This window comes from Bombina bombina, chromosome 2 (genome assembly GCF_027579735.1).
Source record: "Bombina bombina isolate aBomBom1 chromosome 2, aBomBom1.pri, whole genome shotgun sequence".
NCBI classification, from domain to species: Eukaryota; Metazoa; Chordata; class Amphibia; order Anura; family Bombinatoridae; genus Bombina; species Bombina bombina.
Window position 1 is genome coordinate 600,893,606 of NC_069500.1, and position 18,569 is coordinate 600,912,174.

Here is an 18,569-nt window from a genome sequence, read left to right on the forward strand (position 1 = left end):
CTCCAAACCTTCTTGTAGAAAGGATAAAATCTTAGGAATTTTTATCTTGTTCCATGGGAATCCTTTAGATTCACACCAACAGATATATTTTTTTCCATATTTTATGGTAAATCTTTCTAGTTACAGGCTTTCTAGCCTGAATAAGAGTATCTATTACGGAATCTGAAAACCCACGCTTTGATAAAATCAAGCGTTCAATCTCCAAGCAGTCAGTTGGAGGGAAACCAGATTCGGATGTTCGAATGGACCTTGAACCAGAAGGTCCTGTCTCAAAGGTAGCTTCCATGGTGGAGCCGATGACATATTCACCAGGTCTGCATACCAAGTCCTGCGTGGCCACGCAGGAGCTATCAAGATCACCGAAGCCCTCTCCTGATTGATCCTGGCTACCAGCCTGGGAATGAGAGGAAACGGTGGGAATACATAAGCTAGGTTGAAGGTCCAAGGTGCTACTAGTGCATCCACTAGAGTCGCCTTGGGATCCCTGGATCTGGACCCGTAGCAAGGAACCTTGAAGTTCTGACGAGACGCCATCAGATCCATGTCTGGAATGCCCCATAATTGAGTTATTTGGGCAAAGATTTCCGGATGGAGTTCCCATTCCCCCGGATGGAAGGTCTGACGACTCAGAAAATCCGCTTCCCAATTTTCCACTCCTGGGATGTGGATTGCAGACAAGTGGCAGGAGTGATCCTCCGCCCATTGAATTATCTTGGTCACTTCCTCCATCGCCAGGGAACTCCTTGTTCCCCCCTGATGGTTGATATATGCAACAGTCGTCATGTTGTCTGATTGAAACCTTATGAATTTGGCCTTTGCTAGATGAGGCCAAGCTTTGAGAGCATTGAATATCGCTCTCAGTTCCAGAATGTTTATCGGGAGAAGAGATTCTTCCCGAGACCATAGACCCTGAGCTTTCAGGGGTTCCCAGACCGCGCCCCAGCCCACCAGACTGGCGTCGGTCGTGACAATGACCCACTCTGGTCTGCGGAAGCTCATTCCCTGTGACAGGTTGTCCAGGATCAGCCACCAACGGAGTGAATCTCTGGTCCTTTGATCTACTTGAATCGTCGGAGACAAGTCTGTATAATCCCCATTCCACTGTCTGAGCATGCACAGTTGTAATGGTCTTAGATGAATTCGCGCAAAAGGAACTATGTCCATTGCTGCAACCATCAATCCTATTACTTCCATGCACTGCGCTATGGAAGGATGAAGAACAGAATGAAGTACTTGACAAGAGCTTAGAAGTTTTGATTTTCTGACTTCTGTCAGAAAAATCCTCATTTCTAAGGAATCTATTATTGTTCCCAAGAAGGGAACTCTTGTTGACGGGGACAGAGAACTTTTTTCTATGTTCACTTTCCATCCGTGAGATCTGAGAAAGGCTAGAACGATGTCCGTATGAGCCTTTGCTTTTGACAGAGACGACGCTTGAATCAGGATGTCGTCCAAGTAAGGTACTATTGCAATGCCCCTTGGTCTTAGAACCGCTAGAAGGGACCATAGTACCTTTGTGAAAATTCTGGGAGCAGTGGCTAATCCGAATGGAAGTGCCACAAACTGGTAATGCTTGTCCAGAAAAGCGAACCTTAGGAACTGATGATGTTCCTTGTGGATAGGAATATGTAGGTACGCATCCTTTAAATCCACCGTGGTCATAAATTGACCTTCCTGGATGGTAGGAAGGATCGTTCGAATGGTTTCCATTTTGAACGATGGAACCCTGAGAAATTTGTTTAGGATTTTGAGATCTAAAATTGGTCTGAATGTTCCCTCTTTTTTGGGAACTATGAACAGGTTGGAGTAAAACCCCATCCCTTGTTCTCCTATTGGAACTGGATGAATTACTCCCATCTTTAACAGGTCTTCTACACAATGTAAGAATGCCTGTCTTTTTATTTGGTTTGAAGATAATTGAGACCTGTGGAACCTTCCCCTTGGGGGTAGTTCCTTGAATTCCAGGAGATAACCTTGAGAAACTATTTCTAGTGCCCAAGGATCCTGAACATCTCTTGCCCAAACCTGAGCAAAGAGAGAAAGTCTGCCCCCCACCAGATCCGGTCCCGGATCGGGGGCCATCCCTTCATGCTGTTTTGGTAGCTGTGGCAGGCTTCTTGGCCTGCTTACCCTTGTTCCAGCCTTGCATCGGTCTCCAGGCTGGTTTGGGTTGAGAAGTATTACCCTCTTGCTTAGAGGATGTAGAATTAGAGGCTGGTCCGTTTCTGCGAAAGGGACGAAAATTAGGCTTATTTTTAGCCTTAAAGGACCTATCCTGAGGAAGGGCGTGGCCCTTTCCCCCAGTGATGTCTGAAATAATCTCTTTCAAATCAGGACCAAACAGTGTTTTACCCTTGAAAGGGATGTTAAGCAATTTTGTCTTGGAAGACACATCCGCTGACCAAGACTTTAGCCAAAGCGCTCTGCGCGCCACGATAGCAAACCCTGAATTTTTCGCCGCTAATCTAGCTAATTGCAAAGCGGCATCTAAAATAAAAGAGCCAATTTAAGTGCTTGAACTCTGTCCATAACCTCCTCATACGAAGATTCTTTATTGAGCGACTTTTCTAGTTCTTCGAACCAGAAACACGCTGCCGTAGTGACAGGAACAATGCATGAAATTGGTTGTAGAAGGTAACCTTGCTGAACAAACATCTTTTTAAGCAAACCCTCTAATTTTTTTATCCATAGGATCTTTGAAAGCACAACTATCTTCTATAGGAATAGTAGTGCGTTTGTTTAGAGTTGAAACCGCCCCCTCGACCTTGGGGACTGTCTGCCATAAGTCCTTTCTGGGGTCGACTATAGGAAATAATTTCTTAAATATAGGGGGAGGAACAAAAGGTATGCCGGGCCTTTCCCACTCCTTATTTACTATGTCCGCCACCCGCTTGGGTATAGGAAAAGCATCGGGGGGCACCGGAACCTCTAGGAACTTGTCCATCTTACATAATTTCTCTGGAATGACCAAATTGTCACAATCATCCAGAGTAGATAATACCTCCTTAAGCAGTGCGCGGAGATGTTCTAGTTTAAATTTAAATGTTACAACATCAGGTTCAGCTTGCTGAGAAATTTTTCCTGAATCTGAAATTTCTCCCTCAGACAAAACCTCCCTCCTGGCCCCTTCAGATTGGTGTGAGGGTATGTCAGAACAGTTATCATCAGCGTCCTCTTGCTCTTCAGTTTTTAAAACAGAGCAATCGCGCTTTCTCTGATAAGTAGGCATTTTGGATAAAATGTTAGCAATAGAATTATCCATTACAGCCGTTAATTGTTGCATGGTAATAAGTATGGGCGCACTAGATGTACTAGGGGCCTCTTGTGTGGGCAAAACTGGTGTAGACACAGAAGGGGATGATGCAGTACCATGCTTACTCCCCTCATTTGAGGAATCATCTTGGGCAATATCAGTATCTGTGGCATCATTGTCCCTACTTTTTTTGGACACTATGTCACAATCATCACATATATTTAAATGGGGAGAAACCTTGGCTTTCATACATATAGAATATCGCTTATCTGATGGTTCAGACATGTTAAACAGGCTTAAACTTGTCAACAAAGCACAAAAAAACGTTTTAAAATAAAACCGTTACTGTCACTTTAAATTTTAAACTGAACACACTTTATAACTGAATATGTGAAAAAGTATGAAGGAATTGTTCAAAATTCACCAAATTTTCACCACAGTGTCATAAAGCCTTAAAAGTATTGCACACCAAATTTGAAAGCTTTAACCCTTAAAATAACGGAACCGGAGCCGTTTTTACATTTAACCCCTATACAGTCCCAGGTATCTGCTTTGCTGAGACCCAACCAAGCCCAGAGGGGAATACGATACCAAATGACGCCTTCTATAAGCTTTTTCAGTGGTTCTTAGCTCCTCACACATGCATCTGCATGCCTTGCTCTCCAAAAACAACCGCGCATTAGTGGCGCGAAAATGAGGCTCTGCCTATGACTAGAAAAGGCCCCCATCTGAAAAAGGTGTCCAATACAGTGCCTGCCGTTTTTTTAAAAACAATCCCCAAGATTATAATAACTATAAGAGTTATAATCTGCCAAATATGTTTAGTAAAGTAATCGTTTTAGCCCAGAAAAATGTCTACCAGTTTTATAAGCCCTTATGAAGCCCTTTATTCTTTTACTTAAACTAAGAAAATGGCTTACCGGTCCCCATAGGGAAAATGACAGCCTTCCAGCATTACAAAGTCTTGTTAGAAATGTGGCCAGTCATACCTCAAGCAGAAAAGTCTGCAAACTGTTTCCCCCAACTGAAGTTACTTCATCTCAACAGTCCTGTGTGGAAACAGCAATCGATTTTAGTAACGTTTGCTAAAATCATCTTCCTCTTACAAACAGAAATCTTCATCTCTTTTCTGTTTCAGAGTAAATAGTACATACCAGCACTATTTTAAAATAACAAACACTTGATTGAAGGATAAAAACTACATTTAAACACCAAAAAACTCTTAGCCATCTCCGTGGAGATGTTGCCTGTGCAACGGCAAAGAGAATGACTGGGGTAGGCGGAGCCTAGGAGGGATCATGTGACCAGCTTTGCTGGGCTCTTTGCCATTTCCTGTTGGGGAGGAGAATATCCCACAAGTAAGGATGACGCAGTGGACCGGACACACCTATGTTGGAGAAAAAGTCTATCCCTATAATTTAAAATTCTCTCAACACATGAGAGAAAACATAAGGAACAAGTGACACTTTGCAGGGCCTCTTGGTCCATTCTGACTCACAATTGATGAATTATTCAAATAAAATTCTTAAATTTTTTAATAGAAATTAAAACAGAAAAACGTTACGGTCTCTTTAAATTTTAAAACTTAACTTTTTTTATTTTTGTGTGCAGAAAAGGTTAATTAGGTACACAAATACTGCAGAACCTCTCTACACCTCAGCTTAACTTTGCTGAGGTGCCTATTAGCCCTTCTGACACCAGTTACACTCATCTCAGTAAAAGATCCGGAACTCAGCTGTAGCGCTGTCCAGTCCTATCACATGTGTAAACACTCTGAGGACTCTGCTCCGTTCCTTCCGATAACAGGAAGTGCAGAGAAAGCGGTGCACAACGCAAATTGGCGCCACACATAGCTCCGCCCATCGTGGGCATTTCAAAAGGCAATCTCACGGTCCCCATGTTTATTGTAAAGTTAAGCCACCGGGAGTTAAATAAACATTCTGTCAAACCTCTTTTAATCCTTAACTTGCTAGGCAGCTGCTTAGCCAGTGCTATATGTGAACAGTGAAACCACCTTGAGCCAATCTCCCCAGCCCCAGTGATTTAAGCCACTGTGAGCAGTGGAAAAACACCTCATCTTGAGTCAATCTCCTCAGCCCCAGTGCCTGTCTAAAAAGTGCTGTCATCTTATCCCCTGCTTTTATTTATAGGAGGCTCTATGTCCCAGGTAAATAAAGTGCTCCACTTCCTCCGAGATCTCTTATTTCCCAGACCCAGAATAAAAAGTCAGCACTTACCTTGTAAATCTGCCACACAGCAAGGCAGCTCACCAGGTTTAAGAGGTCCTCTCCCTCACATAGCCCTGTGGATAAAAGATAAAGCCTGAGTAATCTTATTTAGGCTATCAGAATTAGGGCAGCATAAATTACATGGGAGGCGCAGTGAGATTTATGTCCCACAAGTTCCCATTGCTCTAAAGCCACCACTGCTCTACTGAAGAGACTGATATCGACTACGGCTACACCACAGAACAAAGCAGCACAATCTTGCACTACTTAAAAAATAATAAACTCTTGATTGAAGAATCTTTAACTAACACATAACTTTACCACTTCCTTGCTCTAACGTAGGTAAAGAGAATGACTGGGGTAGGATAGAAGGGAGGTGATATTTAATAGCTTTGCTGTGGTGCTATTTGCCGCCTCCTGCTGGGCAGGAGTGATATTCCCAGCAGTAATTAATGATGATCCGTGGACTCATCGTGTCATTAGAAAGAAAACTCCAAGTATGGAGCTATAGCCCAGACAGGCTCAAAATCAGATCTGTCAGTTAACAGTTGTACAGTGCCCTACAAATATAGCACCCAGCTCCTGACATGACACTGTCTGTACTTACTTAATGCATTTCCTCTGGCTATGACATACATGTTAAAATGCAACTACTTTTGGTCTGTGGGCTATGTGAGTAAATATTCTTACCTGGCAGACACCCACTCTACTATGCTTACCCAGCTTCAGAGTTGCTGCATTCAGTAGAAAGCCCATTCAGTACCCTATAACACAGCAGAGGATTTTCCATATGAATAGAACAACAAGACCAAGCAGGAGGCGGCAAGGGGCCTGTGACACCTGTGGCAGGCTAGTGACCAAAACTCTTGCAGAAGAATTACTAGTACTCTCCTATACCCCTCTTTAGCTTTCTGAGGGAAGTAATAGGTCTGAACTTAATTCAGAGAACCCCCTTCTCACGAAGAATCTGGAGCACCTCAATTATCCACCTACTCCTTGGAAGAAAATAGAAGACTGGGATATCATAGAGGTGAGGGATTAAAAGCTTGTGGAATGTTGGTTATCTTTGTCCCCTCCTTGTGGCCAAGAGTTGAATTCCCAGGAGTAATGGCTTGTTAGCCAACACCACCTTGTTAGATATATTATTTACATTAATGATTCCTATAAATTAGAAGTAGCAAAATAACATAAGTCCTTCCAAGATAAGAACTTACTATAAACTTCATCTTTGTTTAAATAAAAAGATCAAAACTGTGCAGCTGTAAGGGTCCCAGGTCCTTACCTAAGCTTGATAGGGGCCATGCTAACTCGAAGGCTAATGGCAGAAATCAAGCTTGTGCTGTGAGTAGGATTGCCACCTTAGCCATGTTTTCCTGGGCACGTATAAGTTTTAAATGCTGCAGGGTTTGCAGGTAGGAACATTAATTTCAAGCATGGACAGCACACAAATAGTTACACTTTACACAGTACTATTCATGTTCCTCTCTGCATACCCTGCAGCATGTATAACTCATAAGTGTCCATAAAAACATGGCCGAGGTGGCAACCCTAGCTGTGAGGGGAGTTGTTAGTGAGGTTGGAGACTAGAGCTAGCTTAAGAAAGGAGGTTTAGCGCAGGGATATTATGGGGGTCGCTATGGGCAACTCAGAGTCTGAAGAGGTTTGGGGGAGGGGGCATGCTAAGTTTAGTGCACTGGATCTACAGGCTTCCTCTGTTAACATGGCTAGCTGTGATACTGGATCTAAAAGTAGCACTATTTGTAACCTGGATATCAGAAATAACACTGCAGTGGTTTTGGTTCCACCACTGGGAGGTGTTAAAAGTCCCTGTTCACAGCAGTTAGGTGCTTAGTAATTCTCATGGAAGTCAGTGTCAGGTTTTGACCCCTGCTTACGTCCTGGTTTAGGAACCAAGCCTTATCCATGTCTGTACCCTGAGGGCTGCTCTACTGGCTTCCGACTACTGGAACAGTTTCAATGACTACCGTTTTGCCTGCTGCTTTTACAATGACATTTGGTTCTTGATGAATAATCTGATATTTAACTTTGGCCTGACTGTTGACTACTCTTATAATATCTCTGAGTGCTGGTACCTGGCTCTGCTCATCTGGTGATGACCCCGGTCTGTTCCTGAGAACTGTATACATTGCAGCTCCTGCAAACTTAGTGCCAGTTACCAAGAAAGGTAAATCCTTTATTGCCTTATAGTAGCATATGACCTGTTGTCCAGGCACACCTACAGGCAAAGGCCACTGAAACAAATAAAGCAACATAGCGCTTACAATTTTTTTAAAAACACATTTCCTGACTTACCTTTGGTGTAATAAGGAAATACTGAGAAGTACTTTCTTTGCAAGCAGTCTTCACAACCATTTCAAACACTCTTCTTTCGTTAACAGGGTCCATGCCCTTAAAGAAAAATAATTTAATTTCTTAGTCCAGATGCTGTCTCATAACTGCTTACATATAATACATCTCTGCATTTCATTCTAAATTGTATACCTGGTTTATTTCATCAACTACTCTGAAAGGGCATCTATTAAGCTCCTGAAGTGCCATTAGGTAGAGCATAGTGGATACGCTGCGCTCCCCACCACTTTGGTGGTGTGGCGTCAGTTCATGAAGCTGAGTGCTACTTCTAAATTTCACACGAATCCTGATTCCATACTTGTCATATTCTTCCTATAGAAGAGCAAAAGAAAGAAATTGTATCTTGTTCTGTAAAAACAAACATTATAATAAACAATGGACAATTTCGGTATGCAGGTGTTTAAAATTAGCATTTTCATTATGCCAAAATTAATAACTTTATGATAGAGGTCAGACTACAACTGAGGAAAAACACCAAAATGTAATTTGATTTTTTTTTAAATTATAGCCGTTCAACAGTGTTTGACCAAGTAATCTATGTTAATTCCTTTTATTCAAATGCTTATAACTTTTTTAATTAGGGAATGAATATGGTTACATTTTAACTACTATATATATATATATATATATATATATATATATATATATATATATACACACACACACACACACACAAATCCCTTTAACCATCACCCACAAATTTGTATAGTCAAGCATTTTAAGTTATGCTGTAGTGATGTCCTTATCAGCCACTGAACACCTATTACCTGGGTAACAAATATACAAAAGCATGAAAATTGTTGCTAATTTGAAATTCTATTTAAAATGGCTTTAACATTTTTCATTAAAATAAACAAAATAACAGCATTTGACTACTGCTTATTTGCAAAATAATTGTTTGCCTACGATACACAATTAAAAGGGACACTGCAGTGCAAAATTTACATGCTCTAAATAACTTTTTATGATGATTGTGATCAGATGGGGAAAACCTGATTTTCTAGTCAACTAAGATAGCAGATTCTTATATCAGAGCATACACTAAAATACACAAAAATCTCCAAAGCTCATGTAGCTAACGTCAATATCATAAAAAAGTAAATTTATGCTTACCTGATAAATTGATTTCTTCTATGATACAAGTCCACGGATTCATCCTTTACTTGTGGGATATTATCCTACTGCTAACATGAAGTGGCAAAGAGCACCACAGCAGAGCTGTCTATATAGCTCCTCCCTTGACTTCACCTCCCAGTCATTCGACCGAAGGTATAGGAAGAAAAAGGAGAAACTAAAAGGTGCAGAGGTGACTGAAGTCTTAAATCAAAAAATATAATCTGTCTTAAAATGAAAGGGCGGGCCGTGGACTTGTCGTATCATAGAAGAAATCAATTTATCAGGAAAGCATAAATTTACTTTTCTTCTATAAGATACGACGAGTCCACAGATTCATCCTTTACTTGTGGGATACAATACCAAAGCTACAGGACACGGATGAATGGGAGGGACAAGACAGATGGTTAAACAGAAGGCACCACTGCTTGAAGAACTTTTCTCCCAAAAATAGCCTCCGAAGAAGCAAAAGTATCAAATTTGTAAAATTTTGAAAAGGTATGAAGGGAAGACCAAGTCGCAGCCTTACAAATCTGTTCAACAGAAGCATCGTTTTTAAAAGCCCATGTGGAAGCCACCGCTCTAGTAGAGTGGGCTGTAATCCTTTCAGGAGGCTGCTGTCCAGCAGTCTCGTATGCCAAACGGATGATGCTTTTCAGCCAAAAAGAAAGAGGTAGCCGTAGCTTTTTGACCTCTAAGTTTTCCAGAATAGACAACAAACAGAGAAGATATTTGACGGAAATCTTTAGTCGCTTGCAAGTAAAACTTCAAGGCACGAGCCACGTCCAAGTTGTGTAACAGACGCTCCTTCTTAGAAGAAGGGTTAGGACACAGAGAAGGAACAACAATTTCCTGATTAATATTCTTTTTTTTTTTTTTTTAAATCAAAGATTTTTATTAAGGTATTGAATACAAACATGTTCATACAGAAACACAATAACAGGTTATTTCAAACTGAACATATCTAATAGCAGCAGTAAATCATGATAGGCATTGTACAAAACATGAATATCCTACCGTATGACTAGCATACCTCAGGTAAATATATTGCGAGATCTACATTGATACCTTATCATTTTATTATTTTATAAGATGATACTATAGAGCCCTTTTTCATGGTATTCTGTCTATTAGTATGTTATTACAAGCAGGCATATGTAGGATCATTAATTTAATACACTTTACTGAGAAACCTCTGTATCATGAAATAATGCCTAATAGAATGATACTTTAAATTGCACTTTATATTAAAATAACAAACATCTTAACTAAGAAGTTCTAACATGTAACAAATGAGGACACCAATTCCCTCTTGTGACATAGAGGGTAACTCTGAAACCCAAAAAGGCGTATAATATGAACCGGGCAAATTGGTGTTATGAAGCGGGTTAATACCGTTTAAGGATTCACCAGGGTGGGTGAATATTTACAATACTATTACCCCTCAGGTATTCTCATTAACCTGGTGGGGGGGGGGGGAGGTGGTACAAATATAAACTGTATAGTACAATTACTAATATTTCTCTAGAGTGACATTAGATATAATTATTTTATACATTTCAGAGAATCTATTATCCCCTATGGCCTTTAGGATAGACATATATAAGTGGTCACAGGAAGAGTATGTTGAAGATAGTCTAATGTTGGACTTCTTCTAGGGTATTAACTGTCAGTTACAGGAACACGCCTGTATGATGCAATACTCCAGCGAAGGGGTCACCCCCAACACTAAAGTTGGGAGTCCAGCTAGAGTTATCAATGTATATGATAGAGTAGAATAGAAAATCTAGTGTCAGCGTCTCTCTATATGATATCAAAAACTGAATATAAGAGGGAGAGAGTTTGAGCTTGTCCGCCTTATTTAAACATAACTGCAAGGAGTATCTAGAAATAATCTTAACCAAGAAGTGTTAATATGCTTTTAGTTGGTTAAATAAAATAATGTTAGGTCCCAAAGGCTTATCCACACACTACCCCGAAGTATACTAAAAGTAAGCGTGTCACCTCGGCCGCCGGTAACACAGCAACACCCCAAGTAACAGGGGATGGGGTGCACTACACACGGATACTTCAAGTAAAATTCAAATAATATGTAAGCGATAGGACCTCATATAACAGACTAGGGGTACTCTCGTCATAGATAGGTGCTAGTATATGTAGACAGGTGAAATAATAACAATACATTGAAAATGTAAACTCCCTATTCCTTTGCTAACGTAGAGAGAAAATGAAGCTATGCCTTCTGTGAAGAGACTGTGTATGGCAACCTGCAAAAGACCAAATTATTTAAATAATAATTATCTATCACTGTGTCTCTAGAGGGTTAGTGTAGTTAGAACAAATTAGCTATATATAAAAATTAATATTAACACATTTAACTAGACCTTAGTGCTTTTACAAAAAGAGCCTTAAGATATATTTAGGCATTGCAAAATGACAGGTCATTTTCAACTTGTATTAGATACAATAAGTATTAATTAACATGAATATTAGTTAGGCCCATGGAATAGATCAATGTTCTCTAGTTCTCAGAGTAATGACTCTTCATTTGAAGAGCTAATTGTTATAATATGAGGCTCTGGTGAAGTCCAGCAGTGGGGGCAAATCACTAAAGGCATGTGCTGTCCCATGGAAAACTACCTGAGTTGTGAGATTTAACCGACTCCTCTTCTGCGGTGTTGAACTTGCCTAGGAGGCAAATAAGAAAAGAATCCTCGCTGTATAGGCTGATCTAGCAAATCGACAAGAAGATCGGCATATTGACCCGATAGTTGTGCAGGCTGGTCGGCGCTGCAAGAAAAGCGGGTAGCGAGATAGTCTAATCTCAGTATGGGCAGGTTGAGATGCTTGGAGCCAAATTTGGATCTTGCTTTGAACCCTTCCTGTGTAGCCTTCATTTGTTCTGACCTCCCCTCGGCATCAGGCTCAGCTACCCCGCCTGCCTTGGCTCCTGAATCCGTAGATGGATCTCCTGAGGCATTGAGGTAGGAAGATACTTTCTGGTGTAGATTTCGTGTTCTAGACAGTCTGAGCCGTTGTAGCTGCAGAATCTCACGCCATATTGCAATTTGCTGCCTTGACTCTGCGAGGGCCAGGGAGAGCTGCAGAGTACTAACTTGCGATGTAGTTTCCCGCTGTTCTGTCATCTGCGGGTCTGATACCTTTTTACTCGCTGCAAGCTGTTCCACCATATCCTGGAGTGAGGTCATGTTGCATAGCGGAAGGTTCTTTTTCGGCCATACATTCTCTCCTGCAGCTTCTCTTATCAGAGTAGGATGTTGAAATGGGGTCGTCACATCTTTCAATTCAGCTGCTAGGTCTTGGTGATGAGAGTCTAAAGAGTTCATTAAAGCACATAAAGCCGCAGTAATTTGTTGCTCCATTTGTATGTTGCAACGTAATATGCCAGAGGAAGTTCTTGGTCCGCCACTATATTGCGTAGATAATTTTAGCTATGGCTGTGGAAACCTAGCCGTGTTACCAACCTACTAGTGGGCCTCCTCGCTGGAATTGCGCTAATAACATGTCCATTCAATCTTAAACTTCCCAGTCTATGACCTAGGATGTGATATTTAGCCAATATATAAAAGTATAGGTTCTTAAGTCGCCATAGGATAGCTTATTTGATATCAAATTTTAGGAGCTCAAAGACAGCACGTCCTGTAGCTTCGGCAGTTGGCTCCGCCCCCCTGATTAATATTCTTATTAGTAACAACCTTAGGAAGGAATCCATTTTTGGTACGCAAAACCACCTTATCGGAATGGAAAAGAAGATAAGGCGAGTCGCATTGCAATGCAGATAGTTCAGAAACTCTTCAAGCCGAAGAGATAGCAACTAAAAACAGAACTTTCCAAGATAGAAGCTTAATATCTACGGAATGCATAGGTTCAAACGGAACCCCTTGAAGAACTTTAAGAACTAAATTCAAACTCCATGGCGGAGCAACAGGTCTAAACACAGGCTTGATTGTAACTAAAGCCTGACAAAACGACTGAACGTCTGGAACATCTGCCAGACGCTTGTGCAGTAAAATTGATAAAGCAGATATCTGTCCCTTTAGGGAACTAGCTGATAACCCCTTCTCCAATCCTTCTTGGAGAAAGGACAAAATCTTAGGAATACTGATCTTACTCCATGAGTAGCCTTTGGATTCGGACCAATATTTACGCCAAGTCATATGGTAAATTTTCCTAGTGACAGGCTTTCGAGCCAGAATCAAGGTATCTATGACCGACTCAGAGAATCCGCGCTTAGATAAAATCAAGCGTTCAATCTCCAGGCAGCCAGCCGCAGAGAAACTAGATTTGGATGCTGGAACGGACCTTGAATGAGAAGGTCCTGTCTCAGTTTCCATGGTGGCAGAGATGACATTTCCACCAGGTCTGCATACCAAGTCCTGCGTGGCCACGCAGGTGCTATCGAACTGACCGAAGCCCTCTCCTGTTTGATTCTGGCAATCAGACGAGGAAGGAGAGGAAAAGGAGGAAACACATAAGCCAGGTTGAACGACCAAGGTACTGCTAGAGCATCTATCAGTACTGCTTGGGGATCCCTCGATCTGGACCCATAACAAGGAAGTTTGGCATTCTGACGAGATGCCATCAGATCCAATTCTGGTGTGCCCCAATGATGAATCAATTGCGTAAACACCTCCGGATGGAGCTCCCACTCCCCGGGATGAAAAGTCTGTCGACTTAGAAAATCCGCTTCTCAGTTCTCCACTCCTGGGATATAGATTGCTGATAGATGGCAAGAGTGAGTCTCCGCCCATCGAATTATCTTGGAAACCTCTATCATCGCTAGAGAACACTTTGTTCCCCCTTGATAATTGATATATGCTACAGTCGTGATATTGTCCGACTGGAATCTTATGAATTTGGCCGAAGCCAGCTGAGGCCACGCCTGAAGCGCGTTGAATATCGCTCTCAGTTCTAGAATATTTATTGGAAGGAGAGTCTCCTCCTGAGTCCACACACCCTGTGCCTTTAGGGAATTCCAGACTGCACCCCAGCCCAATAGGCTGGCGTCCGTGGTCACTATGACCCATGCTGGCCTGCGGAAACACATTCCCTGGGACAGATGATCCTGTGACAACCACCAAAGAAGAGAGTCTCTGGTCTCTTGATCCAGATTTATCTGAGGAGATAAATTTGTATAGTCCCCATTCCACTGTTTGAGCATGCATAGCTGCAGTGGTCTGAGATGCAAGCGAGCAAACGGAACTATGTCCATTGCCGCTACCATTAATCCAATTTCCTCCATACACTGAGCCACTGACGGCCGAGGAATGGAATGAAGAGCTCGGCAGGTGGTTAAGATCTTTGATTTCCTGACCTCCGTCGGAAAAATTCTCATGTCTACTGAGTCTATCAGAGTTCCCAGGAATGGAACTCTTGTGAGAGGGACAAGTGAACTCTTCTTTATGTTCACCTTCTACCCGTGAGATCTTAGAAAAGCCAACACGATGTCCGCGTGGGATTTGGCTAGTTGGTAAGTTGACGCCTGAATCAAGATATCGTCCAGATAGGGCGCCACTGTTATGCCCTGAGGCCTTAGAACTGCCAGAAGGGACCCTAGCACTTTTGTGAAAATTCTGGGAGCTGTGGCCAACCCGAAAGAAAGAGCCACAAACTGGTAATGCTTGTCCAGGAAGGCGAACCTGAGGAACTGGTCATGATCTTTGAGGATAGGAATGTGAAGATACGCATCCTTCAAATCCACGGTGGTCATATATTGACCCTCCTGGATCATTGGTAAAATTGTCCGAATGGTCTCCATCTTGAAGGATGGGACTCTGAGAAATTTGTTTAGGATCTTGCGATCTAAAATCGGTCTGAAGGTTCCTTCTTTTTTGGGAACTACGAACAGATTGGAGTAAAACCCCTGCCCCTGTTCTGCTTTTGGAACTGGGCAGATTACCCCCAAAGTATATAGGTCTTCTACACAGCGTAAGAACGCCTCTCTTTTTGTCTGGTTTACAGACAACCGTGAAAGATGAAATCTCCCCCTTGGAGGAGAATCTTTGAATTCTAGAAGATACCCCTAGGTCACAATTTCTAATTCCCAGGAATCCTGAACGTCTCTTAACCAAGCCTGAGCGAAGAGAGAAAGCCTGCCCCCCACTAGATCCGGTCCCGGATCGGGGGCTGCCCCTTCATGCTGTCTTGGGAGCAGCAGCGGGCTTCTTTGCCTGTTTACCTTTATTCCAGTTCTGGTTAGGTCTCTAGACTGACTTGGATTGGGCAAAATTCCCCTCCTGCTTTGTGGCAGGGGAGGAGGTAGCGGGACCACCTTTGAAGTTTCGAAAGGAACAAAAATTATTTTGTTTGGCCCTCATTCTATTTGTCTTATTCTGAGGAAGGGCATGGCCTTTTCCTCCAGTGATGTCGGAAATGATCTCCTTCAGTTCAGGCCCGAATAGGGTCTTACCCTTGAAAGGAATAGCTAATAGCTTAGATTTTGATGACACATCAGCAGACCAGGACTTAAGCCATAACGCTCTACGTGCTAAAATGGCAAAACCTGAATTCTTTGCCGCTAATTTAGCCAGTTGAAAAGCGGCATCTGTAATAAAAGAATTAGCTAGCTTGAGAGCCTTAATTCTATCTAAAATATCATCCAATGGGGTCTCAACCTTAAGAGCCTCCTCAAGAGCCTTGAACCAAAAAGCAGCTGCAGTAGTTACAGGAACAATACACGCTATAGGTTGCAGAAGAAAACCCTGATAAATATTTTCTTTAGAAGACCCTCTAATTTTTTATCCATAGGATCTTTGAAAGCACAACTGTCCTCAATTGGTATAGTTGTACGCTTAGCTAGGGTAGAAATAGCTCCCTCCACCTTAGGGACCGTCTGCCACGAATCCTAAATGGTGTCAGATACGGGAAACATTTTCTTAAAAGTAGGAGGGGGAGAGAACGGAATGCCTGGTCTATCCCATTCCTTAGTAACAATGTCCGAAATCCTCTTAGGGACCGGAAAAAACATTAGTGTAAGTAGGAACCTCTAGATATCTATATCTTATATTTTACACAATTTCTCTGGATCAGCCAGAGTCGCTAAAACCTCCCTGAGCAACAAGCGGAGGTGTTCAAGCTTAAACTTAAAAGCCGTCATATCTGAGTCTGTTTGAGGGAACATCTTTCCTGAATCAGAAAGCTCTCCCTCAGACAGCAATTCCCCCACCCCCAATTCAGAACATTGTGAGGGTACATCGGAGATGGCTAATAAAGCGTCAGAGGGCTCAGCATTTACTCTCATACCGGACATACTGCGCTTCCCCTGCAAACCAGGCAGTTTAGATAATACCTCTGTGAGGGTAGTAGACATAACTGCGGCCATATCTTGCAGGGTGAAAGAATGAGACGCACTAGAAGTACTTGGCGTCGCTTGTGCGGGCGTTAAAGGTTGTGACACTTGTGGAGAAGTAGAATCATCCTGAGACATACTTTTATCAGCTAAAATATGTTCTTTGCAATGTAAGGCCCTTTCAGTACACGAGGGATACATTTTAAGTGGGGGTTCCACAATGGCTTCTAAACACATGGAACATTGGCTTTCTTCAATGTCAGATATGTTAAACTGGCTAGTAATAACCACAAACAGGCTTGAAAACACTTTATTTAGTGAAAAAAATAACAATCTGAAAAAACGGTACAATTTTTTAAAAACTGTTTGAAAACAATAAAATTGTCCCTATTTTATTATAGAAGCAGCCCAACTCTGCAGCTAAGTTTGCCCCACAAGGAAAGGAATACTTAACCCTTACCAGAAAAAACGGAAAATTATAAAACGTTTATTTAAAAAAAAAAGCACCCCCTGCACCTCGCCAACAGCCCTGCTGTGGCGCCTACCTGCCCTCAGGGGTCTGTAAAACCGGGTTAAACCTTTGATTTGGCCCAATACTGCTCACAAAGGCCCACCGGATTTGGAGCTTGCTGCTTGCTTGAGAAAAACAACTGCGCAACTGAGGCGCGAAAATAGGCCCCGCCCATCTCACTCTATGTCTCACAGCCTAAATCAACCGCACCAGAGCGGTCTAAAACCTAGCCATGTGGGTTCATATACCCATAATGAAGCCATGTGTACCCTTTTTAATAAAGCATAAAAACGTCTCACTTTAAAAACGTTATCTGCACTCCCAGACATGTAAACGTTTGCCCACAAACATTCTAACATCAGTGTCAACCATTTTTATATAGCCCATATATGCAAGCTCAGTAATACCCCTCTTTATACTTTAGGATTACTGCTTACCCTCTCCCTCATGGGGATACTGTCTGCCAATTCTGAAATAACAGTCTCTACAGAAAAAAATGAACATACCTCACTGCTTACAGCATGAAAAACGTTCCTCACACTGAAGTTTCTTAAGTACTCCTCAGCCATTCTGTGGGAACTGCACTGGATCTTAGCAACAACTGCTAAGATCATCAGCCTCCAGGCAGAAGTCTTCATCCATCTGCTGCCTGAGGGAAAATAGTACACACCGGTACCATTTAAAATAAAAAATTCTTGCTTGAAGAAAATAAAAACTAACATTTTATCACCTCTTTCACTTTACCCTTCCTAGTACTTAGAGTAGGCAAAGAGAATGACTGGGGGTGGAGTCAAGGGAGGAGCTATATAGACAGCTCTGCTGTGGTGCTCTTTGCCACTTCCTGTTAGCAGGAGGATAATATCCCACAAGTAAAGGATGAATCCGTGGACTCGTCGTATCTTATAGAAGAAATAAGTTCAATATCATAAAAATCAAAATGTACAACTATGCTTTAATACATCTACATCCCTGTAGGTGGCAGTGCGACTCCTGAATAGGGTTTTTACCAATCCTACGGATATTGCTTGATCTTACTATTGTTACTTTTGTTTTCTTTCAGTTAAATTTTGCAATTTAGTACAGTTATTCTTGCGTTTGGTCTTATATTTCTACAAAAAGGTCTTTGAACTGAGAATTCATATGCAGCTTAGATAAATAAGTACCATAATTAAGTCTGTTAAATATAATTGAAGTTATAATTGCCTGACAAAAAGGATACAAGAAGACTATTTGGTTGGTTCTTTGTTAAACATGATAGTTTGTTTACAACTCCATAATTTAGGTCTATTAGTTATATTGGTTTAATAACTATTTTTTGCAAAGTTAATTTCATTTGCTAAATTGGTGACAACAAATGTGTAATAACAAATAAAAACATAATTTATGCTTACAAGATAAATTCCTTTCCGTCCACGACTTCATTCCTTACTGTTGGGAAAAACAACACCTGGCCACCAGGAGGAGGCAAAGACACCCCAGCCAAAGGCTTAAATATCCCCCCCATTTCCCCATCCCCCAGTCATTCTCCCGAGGGAACAAGGAAAGGTAGGAGAAACATCAGGGTATAAAGGTGCCAGAATAAATAATATAAAAAGGGAGCCGCCCATCAAAACAAATTACGGGCGGGGCCGTGGACTCTCCTTGCTAGGAAGGAAAGGAATTTATCTGGAAAGCATAAATTATGTTTTCCTCCCATAAGGCAGGGAGAGTCCACAACTTCATTCCTTACTGCTGGAAAAACTATACCCAAGCTCCAGAGGACACTGAATGAATAACGGGAGGGAA

General features: G+C 41.8%; 1 protein-coding gene across 1 annotated transcript in view; it reads right to left on the reverse strand.

Moving 5' to 3' along the window:
• Positions 1–18,569, reverse strand: part of SMC5 (structural maintenance of chromosomes 5) — a 515,710-nt gene that overhangs the window by 100,622 nt on the left and 396,519 nt on the right. The window contains exons 22-23 of the mRNA XM_053702514.1: positions 7,984–8,163; positions 7,795–7,890 (exon numbers count right to left, since the gene is read on the reverse strand). Coding sequence (XP_053558489.1) covers positions 7,795–7,890; positions 7,984–8,163 — 276 coding nt within the window. The remainder of the gene's footprint in view (positions 1–7,794; positions 7,891–7,983; positions 8,164–18,569) is intronic.